This window comes from Equus asinus, chromosome 6, assembly GCF_041296235.1.
Source record: "Equus asinus isolate D_3611 breed Donkey chromosome 6, EquAss-T2T_v2, whole genome shotgun sequence".
Lineage (NCBI taxonomy): Eukaryota > Metazoa > Chordata > Mammalia > Perissodactyla > Equidae > Equus > Equus asinus.
In genome coordinates, this window is record NC_091795.1 from 95,071,574 (window position 1) to 95,092,740 (window position 21,167).

Here is a 21,167-nt window from a genome sequence, read left to right on the forward strand (position 1 = left end):
GAATTCTAACAGAGAATTTTAATTAATTGAATGATTATAAAACTTAAAAAACCTTAAGTTTTCTGTGCTACTTTAGAACTGTTAGACGTATACTAAATATTGCCTTTATTTTATACATGAGGACACTGAAGTTTAGAGGCAAAGGATTTGTTCAGGACCCCACAGCCTAGTGGTGAGCTGGGTCTAGAATTCAGTGCTCTTTCTACATTGAATTCCTCTTATGTCTTGGCACTGATTGATAGATGTGGTCTATTTGGGCAGTAATTTTAGTATCTCTGACGTTTTGCAGATGTAAATCTGTTAGATAATCACAGGCCTCTTTCTGAAGTCTCTTTAGGGAGCTTTACTGATATCAAAAAACAAACACTGGGAGAATATAAATGAGCTGAATTATTTTTTATTCATAGGAGAAGGCTTCTCCAACAGATATTTTTCAAAATAATATATGCACCTGGTTAGAAAACAAACTACACAGGTTGTGAGAAATTTTTACTTCTTTCTAACTCAGTTGCACTTCTCAGACCCAGAGAGGATTCCTGTGTAAACTTCCAAAAGATTTATTTTTTTTTAAGGAAGATTAGCCCTGAGCTAACATCCAATGCCAATCCTCCTCCTTTTGCTGAGGAAGACTGGCCCTGAGCTAACGTCTGTGCCCATCTTCCTCCACTTTTTTTTTTCACTTTTTTTTTGAGGAAGATTAGCCCTGAGCTAACTACTGCCAATCCTCCTCTCTTTGCTGAGGAAGACTGGCCCTGAGCTAACATCCGTGCCCATCTTACTCTACTTTATATGTGGGACGCCTGCCACAGCATGGCTTTTGCCAAGTGGTGCCATGTCCGCACCTGGGATCCGAACCGGTGAACCCCGGGCCACTAAAGTGGAACATGTGCACTTAACTGCTGTGCCACCGGGCCAACCTCCCAAAAGATTTTAATGCATTATTTTTTGCATATAGGTCTGTATCTGTGTAGATGATATAGACAACATAGATTTCTCATTTTTGACTGCTGCATAAATATTCCTGTTGCATGGAATTTTAACAGTTTATTGACTAGTACCCTACACATAGATATTGTTTAACCAAAGTGATATTTTTTTTTGTATAACAAGCAATACTCCAGTGAATATCTCTATATATACCTTGTCTAGGTATGTTTATGGCTAGGTTCCTGAAGGGAGGGTAGGTCAAGGATATACATGTTATAAGTGTTTATTGGTATTACCATATCTCCTCCTAAAGACATTAGACCGGTTTATTCTTCTAGCAGCAGTATATGAGTTTACCTGTTTCCTGTTACTGTGGCCAATACTAGGTTTTATCAACCTGTAACTTTTGTCCCTCTGAAAGGGGATGGTATCTCATAGTTCTGATTTTAATTTTGTGTGAAATTGAGTATCTTTTCATATATTTATAAGTCATTTGTTTTATTTTTCTATGTCTGCCTTTTCATGTTCTTTTACCATTTTTCTGTTGGGTTTATCCTTTTGGTTACTGAATTGTGGTAGTGCTTAGTATATTTATCGTGTGTTAGTGATATTTTATGCAAATATTTTTTACTATTTCTGTTTTTATTTTTCCTAGTTATTGTTATCATCCTTAGATTACTTTTGAATAATTTCTTTCTGTTAGATTTTATGTCCAAATACTGCCATATTGGTTTTCTAGCTTCCAAACCTATAGCAAATTTGAGCCGAGTGGTGATAATAATAGCTAGAGTTTATCAGGTGTTTATTTTGTGTCATTTACTGTATGCTTTACTTGGGCACTTTGCCTATATTATCTCTAATTCTCACCATACTCTGCATAGTTTTTGTTATTCCTTATTTGAAGATAAAACGAAAAAAGCTGAGGCTCAGAGAGGTTAGGCAACTTGCTTAAGGTCTCTTAGCTAGTAAATGGAAGATAAAGGATTTGAACACAAATCTGAGTCCAAAACTTGTGTTGTTTCTCCTATACTGATGGGGAGTTTGGTGAAGGAGTAGATATAGTACTCAGAAAATGAGTAGGAGCAAAGGAGGAGAGAGGAAAACTATAAAATGCTAAGAACTTGAAATTTAGCTTTCTGGGTTTCTTTTAAAGTTAGATTTGAGGTGGCTTGTAGGATCCTTGCTATAGGAGCAAATACTGCCATAACCTTACATACTTCTCTTTTATGTTTCATAGATCACATTGATTCATTAAGAAAATGTTAAATAATATCTATTTCTTATCTTCTCTCTCTGTAAGAAAGCAGAGAAATTTGTAATTTATTTTATAGAATTTCCATCTTAAATGTTTAATGGGAAATGTATCTAACAATTTGAGAACTTTGTACTGGATGCTTTAAAGTAGTTTATTTCATTTAACTCTGAACACCATTCAGTTAGTAGGTGGTATTATTTCCACTTGTAGATGAAGATACTTAAGTTCGGAGGTTAAGGCCAAGATCAAACAGTGAGTAAGTGGTGGAGGCAGGATTTGAGCCAGGTTTGTCAGATGCTAAAGCCCATATTTACCCTTCCCTTTCTGGTCTACTATGTTATTAAACTCAAAGAAAAAAAATTGGGATACCTGAAATGGTCAGTTTGTATAGGGCTGAACTTTCCTATGTGAAGCCACATGTGACTTGATGGTCATGGTAAATGATTAGATTTTCTGTTTTTAGATAGCAGTGGGAGGCAAAATAATTTAAACCAAGATCATAAAAGTAAATTTGAATGTGACTATTAGTAGTTGAAAAAGCTTGGAAACATGTGTGATGAGTTAAAAAGTAATTTTATGAAAAAAACAACTTTGAAATTTGTCTAGAAGTTATATTTTCTCTTTTTTATAAATCAAGAAATACTATTTTAAAGTAATGAAAAAGTTACAGATATTGTTTTGATACTTTTTTGATAATGTAATTTTTTTTTAAAGTTAGATATTTGTTCCTCTTAAAAGTGAAATATCTCAAATTTTTAAAAGGGAGCTAGAACTGATAAAGATTTGAAAGTAATATATACCCACCTAAATGGCTCATTAAAAATAGATATGAGATACAAACTTCCAGTTATAAAATAAATAAGTTATAGGTATGTAATGTACAGCATGGTGACTGTAGTTAATAATATTGTATTGCATATTTGAAAATTGCTAAGAGAGTACATCTTAAAGGTTCTCATGGGGCCGGCCCCATGGCCGAGTGGTTAAGTTCGTGAGCTCTGCTTTGCGGCCCAGGATCTCGCTGGTTTGGATCCTGGGCGCAGACCTAGCACTGCTCATCAAGCCATGCTGAGGCGGTGTCCCACATAGCAGAGCCAGAAGGAATTACAACTAGAATATACAAATATGTACTAGGGGGGCCTTGGAGGGAAGAAGAAAAAAAAGATTGGCAACAGATGTTATCTCAGGGCCAATCTTTAAAAAAAAAAAGTTCTCATCACCAGAAAAATTTTGTGACTATGTATCATGACATGTTAACTAGACTTATGGTGATGATCATTTTGCAATATATACAAAAAATAGATATGAAAGTAATGTTAATTCAGATGGATTAGCACCAGTTTGTAGTTACTGTAAATCCTTAAATTAGAAGTCAGAAAGGTAAATGAAAACGTTTAAGGAGATCTTGTAAGTACATGACTTCATAATTTTGGGAAGGTAAACTATAAATTCTGACTGACATATCCTTTTGGTGGTTTATAGCTCAAAAGTGAAGATTGGAAATACAAAAAACAGAAATTTTACCGTCACTTTGTCTTTATCTTTACAAAAGAGTAGATATTAGTGTAGAAAACAAAGAGTGCAATTCCAGTGATTTTTTTTTTCCTGGAAAGAACATTAAGTAAAAGTAATACTGAGACTCCTAGAGAGCTCTGAAACTACATAATAAAGCGTTTATAGTGGAGATGCTTTTTCCCCAGAAGTTGTCAGCATAACTGTTGGGGGGAAAAATCACAGCTGTGAATGTGTGGGAAGGTACCTTTTAAGATAGCAGAAGAAAATGTTCCAAAGTTTTCTCACATAATGTTCTGTTGTCTTTTTCCTGTGACCATTAAAAAACCACAAGGAAACTAAAATTACCTTGTTATGCTCAAAAAGTTAAAAATATTTGTTGCCATGGAGACAGTCCTAGTCTAGATTCTTTCTGGCAGTTTAGACTTGTGCAAACCCATGGGGAGGTAACATTTCATATTTTCAACACCACAGCTGAAAAAAATTGTTTCTGTGGCTGAGATGAAACACATAACTTTCTTTATCTTTGGTGTTCATAGGCATTTTGAAAGGGCTCTGTAAATAATAATTCAAAAATTCTTGCTCACCATGCCCAGTTTTTATGTTAGAACTGAAACTCGTAGAAAACGAAAGAATATTAAGCCAACTAAAGAACTAGAGTGTGTATTTTAATGTCTGTGTTGGATACCTTACATTTATTTTCCTCATGGCAATTGTGGATTAATTTTTTTCAGGATAAGCTCTCTTTAGAAGGAAAAAAAAAAGCATGAGTGCTTTTAAATGTAGAAAGTAGCGTACGTTAATTTTGCACAGCAATAAAACCAGCTTGATTGCTAGAGGCAGCATAGTACAGGCTTTTGAAATAAACCAAGTTAAATTTACAGTTTCATCATTTACTAGCTGTGTAACCTTGAGTATGTTGATTAACCTCCAAGCCTCAATTTTTACTGTGTTTTGTGGAGATAACTCATACAGAGTATCTGGCACTGAGTAGGTATTTCAATAAATGGTATCTAATAATAACCAGTTTTTAATAAATTTTTAAGACAAGCAGAACTCCAACTTAAAGTATCCAGATGTGTGTATTTTCTTGTCTTTGAATCTTTTCCCCCCAAGTTCTAGTTTCTTTTGGTCTGCCAGGTTCTTACAACTAAAGAAATTAGTCTATTTGTCTTTACAAGAGATATCATACTCTAAGTACCTCATAAAACAGTCGTTATAACTTTCATAGTGTTTTATTAATGTCAACTCCTCTGTCAACTTTTTTTTTTTTTTAAAGATTGGCACCTGAGTTAAGAACTGTTGCCAATCTTTTTTTTTTTCCCCTGCTTTTTCTCCCCAAATCCCCCCAGTACATAGTTGTATATTATTCAGTTATGGGTCCTTCTCGTTGTGGCATGTAGGATGCCACCGCAGCATGGCCCAATGAAAGGTGCCATGTCTGTGCCCAGGGTCCGAACTGGTGAAACCCTGGGCTGCCAAAGCGGAGCACGAGAACTTAACCACTTGGCCACAGGGCTGGCCCCCTGTCAGCTTCTTTTTTTAAGAGAGTTTAATTAAATGAAAATTAGGCTTCTATTTTATGTGCTTAGAGTAAAATATGAATGTATTCTTTCTTTAGGCATTTTAAATTATACCTGACATCAAGTACTGAACGCTTTTCCCAGAATTTCAAAGTCGTGGTGGTAGATGGTAAAGATGAAAGCGAGTACACCGTTAAGTGGCAGGACTTCTTCAGCGGACACGTGGTTGGTTAGTACGGTGCTTGTTTGCCCTAGTGGCTGGGGTGTTGGGTGTCCAGATCTAATTTGATTGCCTGTTCTTAGGGGGCGGGGAGGAAGGGGTGTCAGAGAAGTGCTGTTCTTTGTCTGTTTTATCAGAGCTGTGTAAGTTTGGAAGCAGAAACATTTAAACAGCAGGAAATGGGTATTATCCAACATAGCTTACTAACTGGCTATTGTGGTGATTTAAAATGAATTTCCTTTCAAGTGATAAGAATTTAACCTTCTCTTGTTTCCAGGGAAGGATTTTAGGCTTCCCTTATGAGATTTTAAACAGAGAAGCTAGCAGATAAAATAATGGGTTTTATGATCTTGTTATGTATTTATTTAAGAAAATATATCAAATAAGCAATTGCAGTTTGCTTCTGGAACTTTTTCTGCAATAGGAAAAAAGAAATGGCATTAAAATCCCCCAAATAGTATAATTCGAGACCTATATATTCCAAATCATCTTTCTGCCTCCTCTTAGTTCTTTCTTACCCCAAAGTAGGCAAACTTATTCCAGAAGAAAGTCTACACTGTATTTTGTTCTGTAACACACTCTAGATAATTCTCATAAGTGGCTTGAGGAAAAGAGTTGGGTTTCAAATAACTAGAGTTAAGGCTACTCCCTAGGAGTGAGAACATCTAGCTGCTTTCTGGGGCCTATGTTTCTTGGTTGTAGATCTCTGCAGATTCCTACAGTATTGACAGTACCTACTCTGATAAAGGACTTGGTTGATTTTTATTGATAGTAGTGCATAATTTAGTTTTTGATCTAAGTATTTTTTAATAACGAAAATTTTTTTTTCTCTTAAGGTGAGCCTGACTCTAGGGTCCTAGCCCACATAGGAGATGATGATATTACAATAAGAATCAACACAGATGGGGCAGAGTATAATATAGAGGTAAACATGTCAATTTTTTTTTTCAGGAGTATATATCTTTGATTTTTAAAAAGTTGTTTCTCAGTCGTTTTAAGAAGACAGAGGTCTTTAATTATACTTCTTTTCTCCTTGTATTTAAAGTTTTTACCGGGAAAGTAGATGATTTTTTTAAAAAAAGAAGATAATATTTTTTACGTATCTAAGAAGCTGTCATAAGATGCACCCTATATTTCTAAGTACCATAATTGAGAGAAAGTCACATGTGGGATGGATAATAGGAAGAAAAAACTTTCTTTCCTTTCTGCCTCATTTTTTCTTTATTCTTCTCTAATAATCCTACTATAAGTGTAAATGTTCTTAGAGATGAAGGCGAAGTCTTCTCTCTCTATTTCTCCTTTTCTTTCCTAGACGTTCTGGAAATGCAAGATCAATAAAAGATGATAGTTCATAGTCTGAGAAGTTAAAAGAGAAACTATAGGAAACTTAGGCTCTGGCCACTCTCCCATTGAAGTACTAGCAGTAGAAAACGAGACCAAACTAGCCATGTTTGTGTAAGACACATAGCCCTGTGTCAAATGCTAGTCCAGAAAACAAAACGTTTGCCACAGATTTCTGGATTGAAGTTTCTAGGAAAATGAGAGAACTCTGGGTGGTGGTGAGATCACCAAAACGGAACACCTGTGGGAAAACTGTGAGGGTGATCAGAAGGAAAGTTTCAAGTATATTTGAGTGCTGAGTAGGGGTAAGACAGGGTGCTGGTGCTATAAATACTATAAATTTTAATAACATCCAAACTGCATGGCCATTAGTCATGTGTCTGTCTGTGATTGTGAAAAGGAAATGTTTGTCTCTGGCCTTGCAGTCTATTTTGGTCTGTTAATGCAATGTTTTAGGGGAATCTGGCATACCAGAAAGAGTCAGAAAATTAGTGCAAAGTAAATGAACATTCACTCTAGAACAGGCAAATCAGTCAAGTCAGCAAGTCTTAAGTTTACTTATTCTTTCAATCCATTTTTATTAAGTATCTTCTTTTAAAAATACATGCTCCCTGAAAAAATCAGAAAATTGATTACTTGAAATCTCACTCCTGGGAGATAGAACTACTGTTAACATTTGATGAATATCCTTCCAAATTTTTTCTGTGCATATGTACACAAATAAGTAGTTATGCAGACTGTTTTTTCTTATAAAATTAGGATCATACAATATGTAGTTTGTCTTCATGCATTTTTCATTGAACAATATAATATGAGCATTTTTCCATATTAATAAATTAATATCCAAATTATGGTTTTTAATAAATGCTGTCTGTTGGTTCATTGAAACATTCTACCATTTATTTAACCAATCTCCCATTCCCCCATTGATGCTCAATTGTTTTGTTTCTAATTTTTGAAATAAAAAATGCTGTACTGAACAGCTATGGGCACACCTTTTGGTGCATGCGTTTAGTTAGGACAGTCTTGGTGATAGGGAATACCCTAGGAAACCACAGGAAACTCTGTCTAGGCTGTGCCAAGTTTCCACACCCGCTGCTGCCATGACTCGGTAGCGGTAAGTGCACACGACCGAGGTCCGTTCCTCGCTCTCGTGAAGGTTTAGGTAGGTTGAGTGGTCCTCCTCCACCTTGTAGCTTTGACAGAGGGACACATGTCCTCTGAGGTTGCCACAAAAGGGAAACAGAACTAGAGAATCCCACAGGGGTTTTTTAAGTGCCAGGCTTGGCAGTGGCCTCCTTCTGCCTGTGTTCTAGAACATTTGTCTCTAACCTGTCTGCAAAGGAGGCTGGGAAAAATCACCTTCTCTGGTGCTTAAAAAGATAAAACAGTATAAGGAATGGACAGCATTGTTTCTGCTGCAGTGCATGTGTCAGCTTATTTCCTTAGAATATTCTGTTAATTCTTAATTCAAAATATGTGCATTTAGGATCCAAGTTAAATTTGTTCAGATTCCTCATTTTTCTAAATACTTCCTTTGGTACTGTTTTCATCTGTACCTCCCTGTTTCACTAAGTACAAAAATGGCTATAATTAATATTTCACTGTGAGATACTTACTTAAAAGTAAATTTGTCAGATTTATTGAAGGACTTTTGCATGAGATTAATAATTTTTTTAATTGAAAAAGCGGCTTATTAGAATGGTGCTTTTCATATTTTTTTATTGTATCATTCTTACTTGCACTTACCTTGATATTAAAAATCATTGTTCATCTGTGCTAAAATCTTAGACATATGAGTGAACAGGAAAATATATGTATCTTACTTTTAACACTTCACTATTAAACTTTTTAAGCCATCGCACATTTTATCGTCATAGCTTGCTTTTTATATAAATAAGTTTAGGTTAACCTTGACTCATGAGATGATTTCTTTCTCCCCAACTTTTTGCTTTGAAAATGTTCAAATCTACAGAAAGAATGAAAGAACACCCTATAACCCTTCATTAACTGCTAACATAAAGCCACGTTTGCTTTATTTCTCTTTTTTTCCCTGACTCATTTGAAAATGTTTCAGACATGAAGACTCTTCAACCCTAAATGCTTCGGTGTGCATCTCCTAAGAATAAAGGCAATCTTCTATATAGCCACAATAAAATTAACACACCTCAGAAAATGGAAATAATTCATATTATCTAATAATCAATGCATACTCAAAATCTCCAGTCATCCTCAAAATCTCCTTCGTAGATTTTTTTGTTTTCCAATTTAGGATCCAGTCAAGGTTCTTGTCTCTTTCTTAGTTATTCATCCGATGATTTTTTCTGGCAACTTATTAATAATGGTGATAATAGGATTTGATGTTATTATTAGTAATAGTAACTACCTTTATTTTGAAATCTTAATATATAACTGGTTTCAGTGTCTTACATTATCTTCAAAATAGTATTATCACTATTTTACCCAATGAGGAAAGTTATGCTCGGATAAGTTACTTGTCTAAGGCACATAGTGGATATAGTTGAGGTTTGAACCTAGGTATCTCGGATCCCAAAGCCTGATATCTTTTTCTGTACCAGACTGGCTAAATTAGGAAACTATTGATATGAATTTAGAAATGTTTAATCCAAAAGAAAAGTTTTTTCTCTTTTCCCATTTGTAGGACAAGTAGAGGTCCCTGTAGCCCCTGAGATGTTGGTTAATTAACTTTTTGAGGTCTCTGCCAGCCCTGAGGTTCTGTAACCATTGTTTCTTAAATCTACCTCATACATGAATTATGAAAGAAGATATATATATGTAACAGCTTTATTGAGATATAATTCGCCTACTATAAAATTCACCTGTTTAAAGTGTACATCTAGTGGTTTTTCGTATATTCAGAGAATTATGCAGTCATCACCACAATCAATTTGAGCACATTTTCATCACCCCCAAAAGAAACCCCGTACCCTTTAGCAGCCACCACCCTTTCCCCCAATTCCACTAGCCCTCGGAAACCACTGATCTACTGTCTCTATCTTTAGATTTGCCTTTTTGTCCCTTTAGATTTGCTTGGTCATTCATATAAATGGAATCACACAATATGTGGTTTTTTTGTGACTGACTTTTTCACTTAGAATGTTTTTAAGGTTCATCTGTGTTGTAGCATGTGTCAGTACTTCATTTCTTTTTATTGCCAAATAATATTCCATTGTATGGATATGTCACATTTTGCTTATTCATTCATCAGTTGGACATTTGGGTTGTTTCTGTTTTTTGGCTATTATGAATAATGCTGCTATGAACATTTGTGAACAAGTTTTTATGTTGAGCATGTATTTTCTCTTCTCTTGGATGTGTACTAGAAGTGGAATCTTTGGGTCATATAGTGACTCTAATTATAACCTTTTGAGGAACTGCCAGGATGTTTTCCATAGTGCCTGCACTTTACATTCTCACCGTTTTATGTTTATTGCATTTTACATTCTGTATTACATTCATACCAACAGTATATGAGGGTTCTGATTTCTCCATATCCTCGCCACTACTTGTTATTATCTGTTCTTTTGATGACAGTCATTCTAGGGAGTATGAAGTGGTGTCCTTGTGGTTTTGATTTTCATTTCCATGATGAATGTGGAGATTAATAAAATACCTTTTTTGGTATTCTCACAAGCTGCTTGGTTCTGATGAGACCAGTACCCTTGCAGAGAACTTTGTTTTGAAAAAACAGAAACAACCTTATGACTTGAGTAACCTCTTGAGTACGTTAGTTCTCATTTATTGTGGCCTTGTAATATTGTAAGTGAAGATGTTTTTTAAAACTGCTTTTCCTGAAACTGGTAAGTTTTAGGCATATTGTTGTAAGTTTTCAGTCGTCTCTCATGAAAATGTGTTTGTTCTTTCCTGTGTATAAAACCTATCATGGCAAAAAGGTGTGAAGGAAACTAGAATTAACATGTTACAAGAAGAGAAACCTTGTCTAACGTTTGCTGCTGTACGTTCATCACCTAGAACAGTGCCAGTATATAGTAGGCGTTACAGAAATCTTTGTGAATGAGTGGAAAAGGATATGCATTTTCTCTTCTGGATCTTCTAAAAGATTTCATAACTCGTGTAAAATACTGCTTTTTTTTATATAGAGATAAAATCAAAGAGTGAATAATCTGTATTTATTGACCAACATAGAAACTCTGATAAAAATTGAAATAGTCAGTTTACTTAACCTGGAAGTGAATGTTATCTAAAAACAAGGAAAGGATGTTGTAAGAATTTAATGTTTAGAAATTCTTATAATTTCATCTCAATTATATATGTTTTCTGTTTTAGCCACTTTGGAGACTAATTAATGATACTAAAGACAAAAGAATATTAGTTTATAAGTCTGAAGATATCAAGAATGTTTCACGTTTGCAGTCTCCAAAAGTGTGTGGTTATATAAAGGCAGATAATGAAGAGTTGCTTCCGAAAGGGCTGGTAGACAGAGAGCCACCTGATGGTAAGACTTCAAAAATATATTTCAAATAAGAAACAAGCACTACAGTTGTCTTCAGAAGGAGTGGTTGTTAATTGGGAAAATAACATGATTATCAACTAACTATAGTATTTGGCTTGAAAAGAGAGTTTTGTTTAGACATTTCTTAAGTTAATTCTTTTGTCTATAATGTAAAAATTGAAAACACTAGAAAATAATGGTAACAATAAAAATTGGACTTAAAAAAAGAGTGGGGAAAGGAGAAGTGGAATAATCTGAGGGAAAATGTTTTTTATTTGTAGGTATTTAGAAATGGCAATACTACTTTTGGAAAACAATCTTTAGATAGGTTTATAAGAGAGGGGTTTCAAATGACCACAGTGGATGCTGCTCCTTAGGAGTGAGAATACCTACTGTTCTCATGTTTGAAAACCTTAGAAAATATTACTAGCATTTTAGTTTAGAAATAAAGAAATTCTTGAACAATTTGATTATTTGATAAGAAAAATGACGTGTTAAACTAATTTTTAATGTTTTATTTTCTTGATATTTTTACCATTACTTTGGTTAATTTGTAGACTTCTTCTAGAAGAAAATGACAGCTTCGTAGCTCAGCAGTGAATAGGTCATTGTTTTGCTTTAATTACTTTTTAAAGTCTCCTCATTGTAAAAATTAAGGAGGGGCTTTTCCTTGATTTTGAATTCTACAATTTTAAAACCCAATATTACTTTTCTGTCTTCCTCCAAATTTTTGTTGTTGTTCAAGATACATTTAAGGATACTAAGCTCAAATAATATTGTTTCAAAAATATGCTAGATTTAAAGTGTTACTATAAAAAACTCCTTGTTTTGATGAATTTTGATTGAATAGTGCGTACAAATTCATATTAGAGCTTGTTCATCGAGTGAAGAGGAGAGCAGACCCTAATCCCATGAAGAACACGTGTAAATTATTGGTGGTCGCAGATCATCGCTTTTACAGATACATGGGCAGAGGGGAAGAGAGCACAACTACAAATTACCTAGTAAGTACATGATACTGGATAAGGTAATTGGACCCAAAATTCACGTAGGTAGGCAAATTCCATTTGAGAGAAGACTGCTGTAATTTGGAACGTAATGAAACAAGATTTGTTTCAGATGCTCTGTTATTTACTAAGATATTTGAGGACTGTCCTCTGAGCTTCTTACAATACTGTAGAGAGGTTTTAGTTTCAAATATTTGAAAACTCATTTTACCTTTGAACTAATATTTTCTTCATGTTACAAGTTTTTTGCATATTAGGTTTAGGGAGAGTTCGTAACATAGGCCTCCCTTCTTTATACAGGTGAACTCTTTGAAAACGTCACTGCTATAATGGCAGTGATCCTGTTGTTGATATGTGTGGATGTATGCCCCAGAGTGGAAAAAAAAGTATTTGTATGAAACTGTGTGTATTATTTTTGCTTATATATATATTTCAGAGAAGATGGTCAGTTTGGTTTCTGTCATTTAAATAGTTAATTGTTGGAATATAACTGCGTGAAATAGGACTTTCGTGATCATTACTATCTATATGGTGAAGATTAGAAGGAAAGATTACAGAGGTATTGGCACTGGATTTTTAAGCATTTACTATTGTAATTTTAAAAGTCATGGGAATCATATTTCATTGACATTTTTTGTTAGTATGACCTCATTCGTCATGGTAACTTGGCACTGACCAAAATGTTGTTGTTGAGGGAATAAAAGAGAATACAGCTATTCATGAACCAAGAGCCTGGTGCAGTAAAGACATCTTTCTCTTTGCCTTGCTTTTCTCATTCTCTGTGTTTTATTCGTGCCCTCCCTCACTCTTCTTTCCCCTCCCTTCCATGTCGAGTGAAAGAACTTATTATGAGGGTAGTAGGAGTAGTGTATGAAGTCACTGTAGTTCTTGTTTCTGAGTAAGAGAGAGTCTTTCTTGAAAAAACTTCTTTCTTAATATGGGTTTTGTATTAAGGGGCTCTTAATTTACTTCTTTGTTCATTACACCAAAAATATGAATATAATGAGAGTTCTAGTCTTTTATTTATTTTTTCTTTTGAGGAAGATTAGCCCTGAGCTAACATCTGTCACCAATCATTCTCTTTTTGCTGAGGAAGACTGGCCCTGAGCTCACATCCATGTCCATCATCCTCTACTTTATATGTGGGATGCCTGCCACTGCATGGCTTGACAAGCAGTGCGTAGGTCTGCACCCTGGATCTGAACCAGCAAACCCCGGGGCTGCTGAAGCGGAACCTGCGAACTTAACCTCCGCCCCACCGGGCTGGCCTCTAGAGGTCTAGTCTTAATAGTGTTACTCTAAGCAAAGAACAGTTTCTTAGATCTGTAGTGCACTTCACAGTTGCCGGAACAAACCTCATTTACCCGGTTTTTGAACCATAAAATATTCTCTTTGAAGAGAAGATGGGTAACGAGCATTGTGTTCTTATGTAGTGTGACTCGTCCTTGGCTATTACACTGTCCCTCCTCCCCAGTGTTCTCTCCCCATCTGCCCCCTTTGCCATGTCAGAGGACGGAAGAAAGGAGCGATGGTGAAACCCCGTTGCTCTGGCTCTCTTTACCCAGTCCTCGGGGCTGGACTCTGCCCAGTGAGGGTGGGGAACAGCGTCAGCAGTGTCTGTTGCTGCTTCTTTCCTCTCTCTGAGGAAGACAGTTGAGGTACTTGCCAAGAGACAGATTGAGGACAGAGTACTTCTTAGAAGGGAATATTCTAGGTAAATTGGTTGACCTTTAACTTTCTTTTCTGTAGTTGACTGAAATGGCAGTTTTAAAAAAGCCTGTTACTTGATATTTTGGTTCCATGTATAATTGATGACCTGAAATTTGGGATTAACTGTACCGCTGTTTTATTCTGGTAACAACACTTTGTTTGAGGCTAGGAATAATTTCTTTGTTAGAGCTATCAATGATAAATGGTAACATCTTAATGCTAGTTTTTGTAATTGGTAGAAACTTGTACAATGGCATTTTGTGACTTTTTTTATCCTTGCAGAATTTATACTACGTTGCAAAGAGTGGTAAAGAAGATATACATACTATCTTTCTCTCACTCTCTTTCTTTTATCCGTGCAGATAGAGCTAATTGACAGAGTTGATGACATCTATCGGAACACTTCATGGGACAATGCAGGTTTTAAAGGTTATGGAATACAGATAGAGCAGGTATTTATCAACGGATGTGGCTTATTTAACTCAGCTAAATTATTTGTTGTAAATATTTGTCACTTGGATTCAAAACCCAAAAACTTATCTTCAACTTTAATCATAAATATTGTCAAATGCCAGTAATTTTTATCTAATAAATTGTACAGTGTTTTTGGTATTAATTACATATTGTGAAGTGTCTGTTCTTAGGCTTGTTTTAGGCAGAAAGCCTTTTTTATGCTGCTATGATCTCTCCTTTCCCTGAATTCATGTCCTCTTATCCCCCTGCTGTGCTTTATGTTTTTAATCAGTATCCTGGCACGTACTGTTGAATCCTTAGTCAGAAAATTTACTCAAAAATACTGTGTACATTTGCAAGGCAAACCCTCAGAGCCATTAGATCTCTTTTCCTAAAAATCTCCTGATTTCTCATAATCTGTTAATAGAGATGACCAGTAATGATGTGTTAATGCATCTTAATTATATTACATAGTAAACATCGTTCCAAATTGATGAGACTAATTAAAGAAGACTGTTCTGAAATTGGGTATTGCTTTGGACAGACATTTTGATATGTAAATTGTGGAAATCATTGTCTTTATTTCTTCCAGGCTCTTTTTACTAAATTAACCATATTCTTAGAGGTTCTGTAGTATAGAATGTAGAGACTTAAAAAAAAGACTTTTAAAATCATACATCATACTTAGAAATGTTAAACTTTTATGGTACTTGTATAAAACTAAGAGAATTATTTTTCCTTTTTTCATTCTCTTTTACTGTTTTGAATTTTCTTTTTTAAGTTATTATTTGAATAGGTAATACATACACATGGTACAAAAGCCAGTGAAAAGTAAGTCTCCTCGGCCTCTACCCATTGTCAGACCACTTCCTTTCCCCAGAGACATCCATTTACTAGTTCATAAGTAGTTTTGCAGAGGTATTTTATGCATGGATAGCATGTGTATGTATGTGTGTTTGACACATTGGTGGTATGCTATATCCTTATGCACCTTGCTTTTTCATTTCATGAATATGTTGGTGATTAGTCCGTTATGGTACTTATAGGGTGCCTGAGTTGTTTAAAATAACTCCATTATATTTGAATTTTAGGAGACCAGAAATAAAGCTCTTTTTTTGCCTTAGGAACTTGGAACCAATAGAAAAAATAAGTATGAGATAGGAGATAAAAATACCAGCTTCTTTAAAGGTGGCAAATGGATTGGAGGGTGTGGTTTAGATATATAGTCACTGAGGGCATCCACCTGTTTCATCCCAGAATTGATCTTTACCACCCTCCACCAAAGCTGCACAGCCTGCCCCAGTGAGCATACCACGTGGTGGCAGAGCAGACCAGAATATACCCGCTGCAGGCAGGCAGATCCAGAAGGGATGCCAGAAATGACGAGCTGAGCATGGCTTTGTTCTGTTTCCTGAACTTGCCAATCTGTAGGTTTTGTCTCCTTTGGAGAGAAGCCTTTGTTCCTTTCTGTTAAAATCAGGATTAATATGAGTTTGTGCTATATGTACAAGGAAAAGCCGCTATTTTTTATATTCTTTTGTGCCTGTGGTGTGTGGTGATGTACATCTTATTTGTTCTGTATCTGTGAATCATGGACTGTAGTTGGAATAAATATAGGTTCATGGAACCCAAGTTCTTGTTTTTTCCAACTAAATATACAGGAAATGAAAATTTAGGAATACAGTTATAGATTTACAAATCATTCATTGACATACATGTTTTCCGTACCATATGCTTCTCAGGTTGTTTTTAAATACTGTATATTAGAGCTGAAGCATTTTGTGGAATTTTGGTTCTGAAATATTTTTTCTAGAATGGTAGATGGTCTTTTTTATTTTTATGAGAAAGATTGGCCCTGAGCTTAACATCTGTTGCCAATCTTCTTTTTTTTTTTTGTTAGGAAGATTAGCCCTGAGCTAAAATCTGCTGCCAATCCTCCTCTTTTTGCTGAGGAAGATTGGCCCTGAGCTAACATCTGTGCCCATCTTCCTCTACTTTATATGTGGGACACCTGCCACAGCATGGCTTGATAAGCCATACGTAGATCTGTGCCTGGGATCCAAACTGGCGAACCCCAGGCTGCCAAAGTGCAGCATGTGAACTTAACTGCTACACCACTGGGCTGGCCCCTAATCTTCCTCTTTTTGCTTGAGGAAGATTGTCACTGAGCCAACATCTGTGGCAGTCTTCCTTTATTTTGTATGTGGAACGCCACCACAGCATGGCTTGATGAGCAGAGTATGGGTCTGCGCCTGGGATCCAAACCTTTGAACCCCAGGCTGCCGAAGCCAAGTACGCAAACTTAACCACTACACCCCCAGGCTGGCCCCTAGATTGTCTTTTTTTTTGAATAGCTAAACTTATGCAGTATTATTTCAGAGTCTTGTGACTTTTTTCTGAAGTGTTCTAAGTATATTATCTCTTTAAGTATAGATTCGCATTCTCAAGTCTCCACAAGAGGTAAAACCTGGTGAAAGGCACTACAATATGGCAAAAAGTTATCCAAATGAAGAAAAGGATGCTTGGGATGTGAAGATGTTGCTAGAGGTGGGTTGTGGAATCCTGGATGAAATGTGGTTAACACCACTTTGTGATTTCTGACTTGTGGGACGTGCTGCATTGAGGAGGGGGCATATTAGAAAAGGTAATTGAAAACCAGGAGCAGCCCACTGCAGCTGCCCCTGCAGTGACTTCATCCCTTGTAGCAGGGCAAACAGCAAGGTGGGCAAAACCGTGAGGATGGAGAATGCTAAGCGACAGCGCTTCTTACCCTTAACATCCTGGAGGATCGAGTGAAGTAATGGGGCTTCAGAAAATGATGGATACCCAATATATAAATTTTTTGCACACCATTTTGTTAGTTGAGGTCTCTTTGAAACTTATCAGTGGATCTTTTAGGTCAGTAATTATCAAATGGTATGAAAATGTATTAAATGCTAGAAATATGACTTGCACATCTGAAGGTTCTCTACAGGAATATTTAAATTTTTGTTTCTGTTCTGGTAATGAACCTGAACATTCTATGCCATATGTATTCTTGCCTTGACAGGGTATGATTTCTCCTGTTTGCCACATGATTTCAGGGTCTGAGTTTGTGTGTACTATTGTTTTGTTGTAAAATGACCTATGAAGTGATAGTATTTATCTTTTAATATGTTAGTAATGTATTAGTTTCCTATGGCTGCTCCAACAAATTACCACGAATTTAGCAGCTTAAAAGACGACTTTTCTTTATCAGATAGTTTCCTTAGGTTAGTCAGGGCACAGCATGGCTTACCTGGTTTCTCTGGTTAGAGTCTCCCTAGGCCAAAATCGCGTTTGCAGAGCTTGAATGGAATGACAGGATATTAACAACTCTTGCTCAAGGGTGAGATCCATAGAGTGCTGTGTCTGTATAGTGCTCTCACATCCCTTATCTGATCTGATCCACAAGCTACCCTGAGAGGTAGGTTGAGAGGCACCGTGACTCTTCTAAAGAGACTTAGCAAGCATATTAGTCTAATAGGGCTGCCATGACAAAGGACCATAGACTAGGGGGCTTACACAACAGAAATTTGTCTCACCTTCAGGAAGCTGGAAGTCTCAGATCAAGCTATTGGCAGGGTTGGTTTCTCCTGAGGCCTCTCTCCTTGGCTTATAGATGGCCGTCTTCTCCCGGTGTCTTCACATGGTCTTCCCTCTGTCTGTGTCCCAAGCTCCTCTGATTAAGGGCACAGTCATGTTGGATTAGGCCCCACCCGTATGATCTCCTTTTACCTTAATTACTACTTAAAAGGCCCCTTCTCCAAATATAGTCACTTTCTGCGGTACTGGGGGTTAGGACTTCAACACATGAATTTTGAAGGGACACAATTCAGCCCATAACAACAAGGTTAAATGACTTGTCCACGGTTAGTTATACAACTAGTAACAACAGAGCCAGATTCAAGTGGCCAGATCTGCTGACTCCCAGGACAGCTGAAGGATCGTCCCGCTCTGCTTTTCTCTGGGCCTCCAGATAGCCCACGTCAGGGGAAGAACAAGAGGGACGGCTTGACCCTACAGATGCTCCTCCCCAGTTCTCTTCTCTAAGGTTCCTAGCAGAGTCCCCGAAGCCTCACCATGTCACTGCGGAACTATGAAAATCCCAGTGTGGCCGGGGAGGAATCTCCTGGGAACACCTCATTCCTCATACCTGGCTTTCTGACTCATTTTAAGCATTTTAAAAACCAAAGTCTTTTTAAGTTGGAATCTATGGTCTATTAAGGTAGAGATTTTTAAAGTAACATGTGGAGCCCTTTTAAGAAAAAAGAAATCCTCCCAAAGCACCAACGCTGGCCTAAATGGATTTTTATCTTAGTTTTAGTAACATAAAACTAAGTATGTATGCTTTCCTGTAAGTTTATATTTATAACTCCTATATATTGTAAAAACAAAACAAACTTAAAAAGCCTACAAAACCAATGGAGTCTTTGGAATACTTTAGAGGGACCTGTTTTGGTCTGAGGGGCTGAGATGCACTGCAAGAGGTTTCAGAACCCTGAGCCTTCAGGATTGGAGTGACCCCAGTGCTGGGCTGCTTGTCCTCACAGCACCCCTCTGAGTTCTGAGCTGCTGTGAAAAGCTCCCAAGCTCTTTCGTTTTGTGCCCACCCCGCCTCCTCACCAGATGACAGTCTGCTGCTCACCTGTGTAGGCGAGTGAGCACCGTAGATAAGGAGCATTGCGCTGCACGGTTTTGTGGTTGCTGCTGCAGAGCTGCAGTCAGTCATATGGTACTGTCTGGAATATTTGGTTGAAATGTCTCTTAGTCTGATGTAGTTGTCAATCTGATTAAGAATACTTTTTTTTTTTTAAAGCAATTTAGCTTTGATATAGCTGAAGAAGCTTCTAAAGTCTGCCTAGCACATCTTTTCACCTATCAAGATTTCGATATGGGAACTCTTGGATTAGCTTATGTTGGTTCTCCCAGAGCAAACAGTCATGGAGGTGTTTGTCCAAAGGGTAAGTTTTCCATCTGTTGTGTGAATATGTGGGAATAGCAAGCTGGTGGGTTATACTATAATTCTGTATTGAACAAGCAATTTGTCTCTGCTTCCTTTTTCCTTTAGCTTATTATAGTCCAATTGGAAAGAAAAATATTTATTTGAATAGTGGTTTGACCAGCACAAAAAATTATGGTAAAACCATCCTTACAAAGGTATGTTCTTTTATTTTTTAAAAGGATAGATTTTGAGTTTATTGTAGTAGAATCTCAGCTGTTATATATATATGTAGGTATCTTTTAAAAAAAGTAATACATGCTATTTTTTGTTTCTGCCTAAAAAAATGTTTTTTCGTGGAAAATATGAAAATAAAAAGTCTAAAGAAGAAAATAAAAGTTACCTGTCACACTTTTAACACCCGTCAGGATCATTGTTTTTCCTGAAGACATTAATCCTGCAGCTCCTCTGTGGATTACTTGTTTCCTAGTCCTGCAGCGTAGCTGTCATTTGAAGACATCCCCAAACTCTGTCATTTTCTGGAGCCCATGTTCTTCCTCTTTCTTGATTTTTACGTCATTTTGGTGTAGCATTTCCTCCAGGAACTTCCAAAGAAAGGGTACACAACAGGCAAATTCTTGAGATTTTTGGCGTATCTGCAAATGTCTTTCCCCTACTCTTAAACTTGATTGCTAATTTAGCTCAGTTCTCTTAACATTTGAAGGTATTGCTCCCTTGTCTTGTAGTGTTTTGTGTTACTATTAAAGAGTCTGAAGTCATTCCAATTTTTTATTCTTTGTATATGACCTAGTTTTTCCTCTGGGAGATTTTAGGATTTTGTTTTTGCCAAGATATATCCGTTAGGAATGTGTTCGGCACATTCCAGAAAATCCACATAACAGAAAAACCACTTAACACTTGCTTAAATCAGGGGTGTATTTGCCTCAGTCAACAAGAAGTTTCAAGGATAGCATTCTAAGGCTGCTACAGCAGTTCAGTGATGCTCTCAGGGGTCCAGCATCTTCCCAACTCTCACTCAGCCATTCTAAACACGAGGTGTTTGTCATGCTCATCACCTCATGATCACACGATGCTTTTCTTCTGTGTTGCAGAAGGGAGGACAGAGAGACCATAGCTAGCCTACACTGTTCCTTTTAAAAAGCTTATCTGGCAGCTCTACCCACTGGCTTCTGTTTATATCTCAGTGGGTGGAACTGGGTCACATGACTGCCCAGGTGGCTATTTTAGCTGAGTACATTGCTGCCTGAGCAGAATTTTGATTCTTTAAGTAAGGAAGAACGGAGAGTGGATAGTGGTAGGAAATACTAGCGTGTGATACACTGTAGTTAGACCATGGTTTTATACTTGGTGTAGATATTTTTATTCTCTTGTGTTGGGCAGGTGGGCCCTTCAATCTGGAGATTCATGTTTGTAAATTATGGAAAATTTTATTATTTCTTTGATAAATTGTTATCCTCTGTTTTTTTGTATTCTATCTGGAATGACATTAAATCATATACTTGATCTCCTACCATGATAGTCTGATTTTTCTTAATATTTTCTCGTGTTTTCCTTTGTCTTCTATTTTCTAGGAGATGTCCTTAACTTTATCTTCAGCTGTTCCTTTGAATTTGTTATTCCTGTGAACATTTTTTGTTTTCAGTAGCCCATTTTTTTCTATTTCCTTTTTATAGCTTCCTGTTCTTTCATGATTGCAGTATTTTATTTTCTCTTACGTACTTTTTTTACCTTCCAAAATTTTGTTGGCATCTGTTGTCTGTTGTT

The 21,167-nt window shown here is 36.5% G+C and overlaps 1 protein-coding gene across 4 annotated transcripts in view; it reads left to right on the forward strand.

Moving 5' to 3' along the window:
- ADAM17 (ADAM metallopeptidase domain 17) overlaps window positions 1-21,167 on the forward strand; it is a 55,439-nt gene that overhangs the window by 11,361 nt on the left and 22,911 nt on the right. For 2 of the 4 annotated variants that reach the window (XM_014866764.3, XM_070512636.1), the window contains 8 exons: window positions 5,316-5,446; window positions 6,274-6,362; window positions 11,087-11,255; window positions 12,123-12,256; window positions 14,332-14,421; window positions 16,856-16,969; window positions 19,260-19,404; window positions 19,512-19,600. In XM_014866764.3, the coding sequence (XP_014722250.2) occupies window positions 5,316-5,446; window positions 6,274-6,362; window positions 11,087-11,255; window positions 12,123-12,256; window positions 14,332-14,421; window positions 16,856-16,969; window positions 19,260-19,404; window positions 19,512-19,600 (961 nt within the window). Of the gene's footprint in view, window positions 1-5,315; window positions 5,447-6,273; window positions 6,363-11,086; window positions 11,256-12,102; window positions 12,257-14,331; window positions 14,422-16,850; window positions 16,970-19,259; window positions 19,405-19,511; window positions 19,601-21,167 lie in introns of those variants that run through there. The other 2 variants (XM_044771928.2, XM_044771929.2) reach the window with 2 other exon arrangements.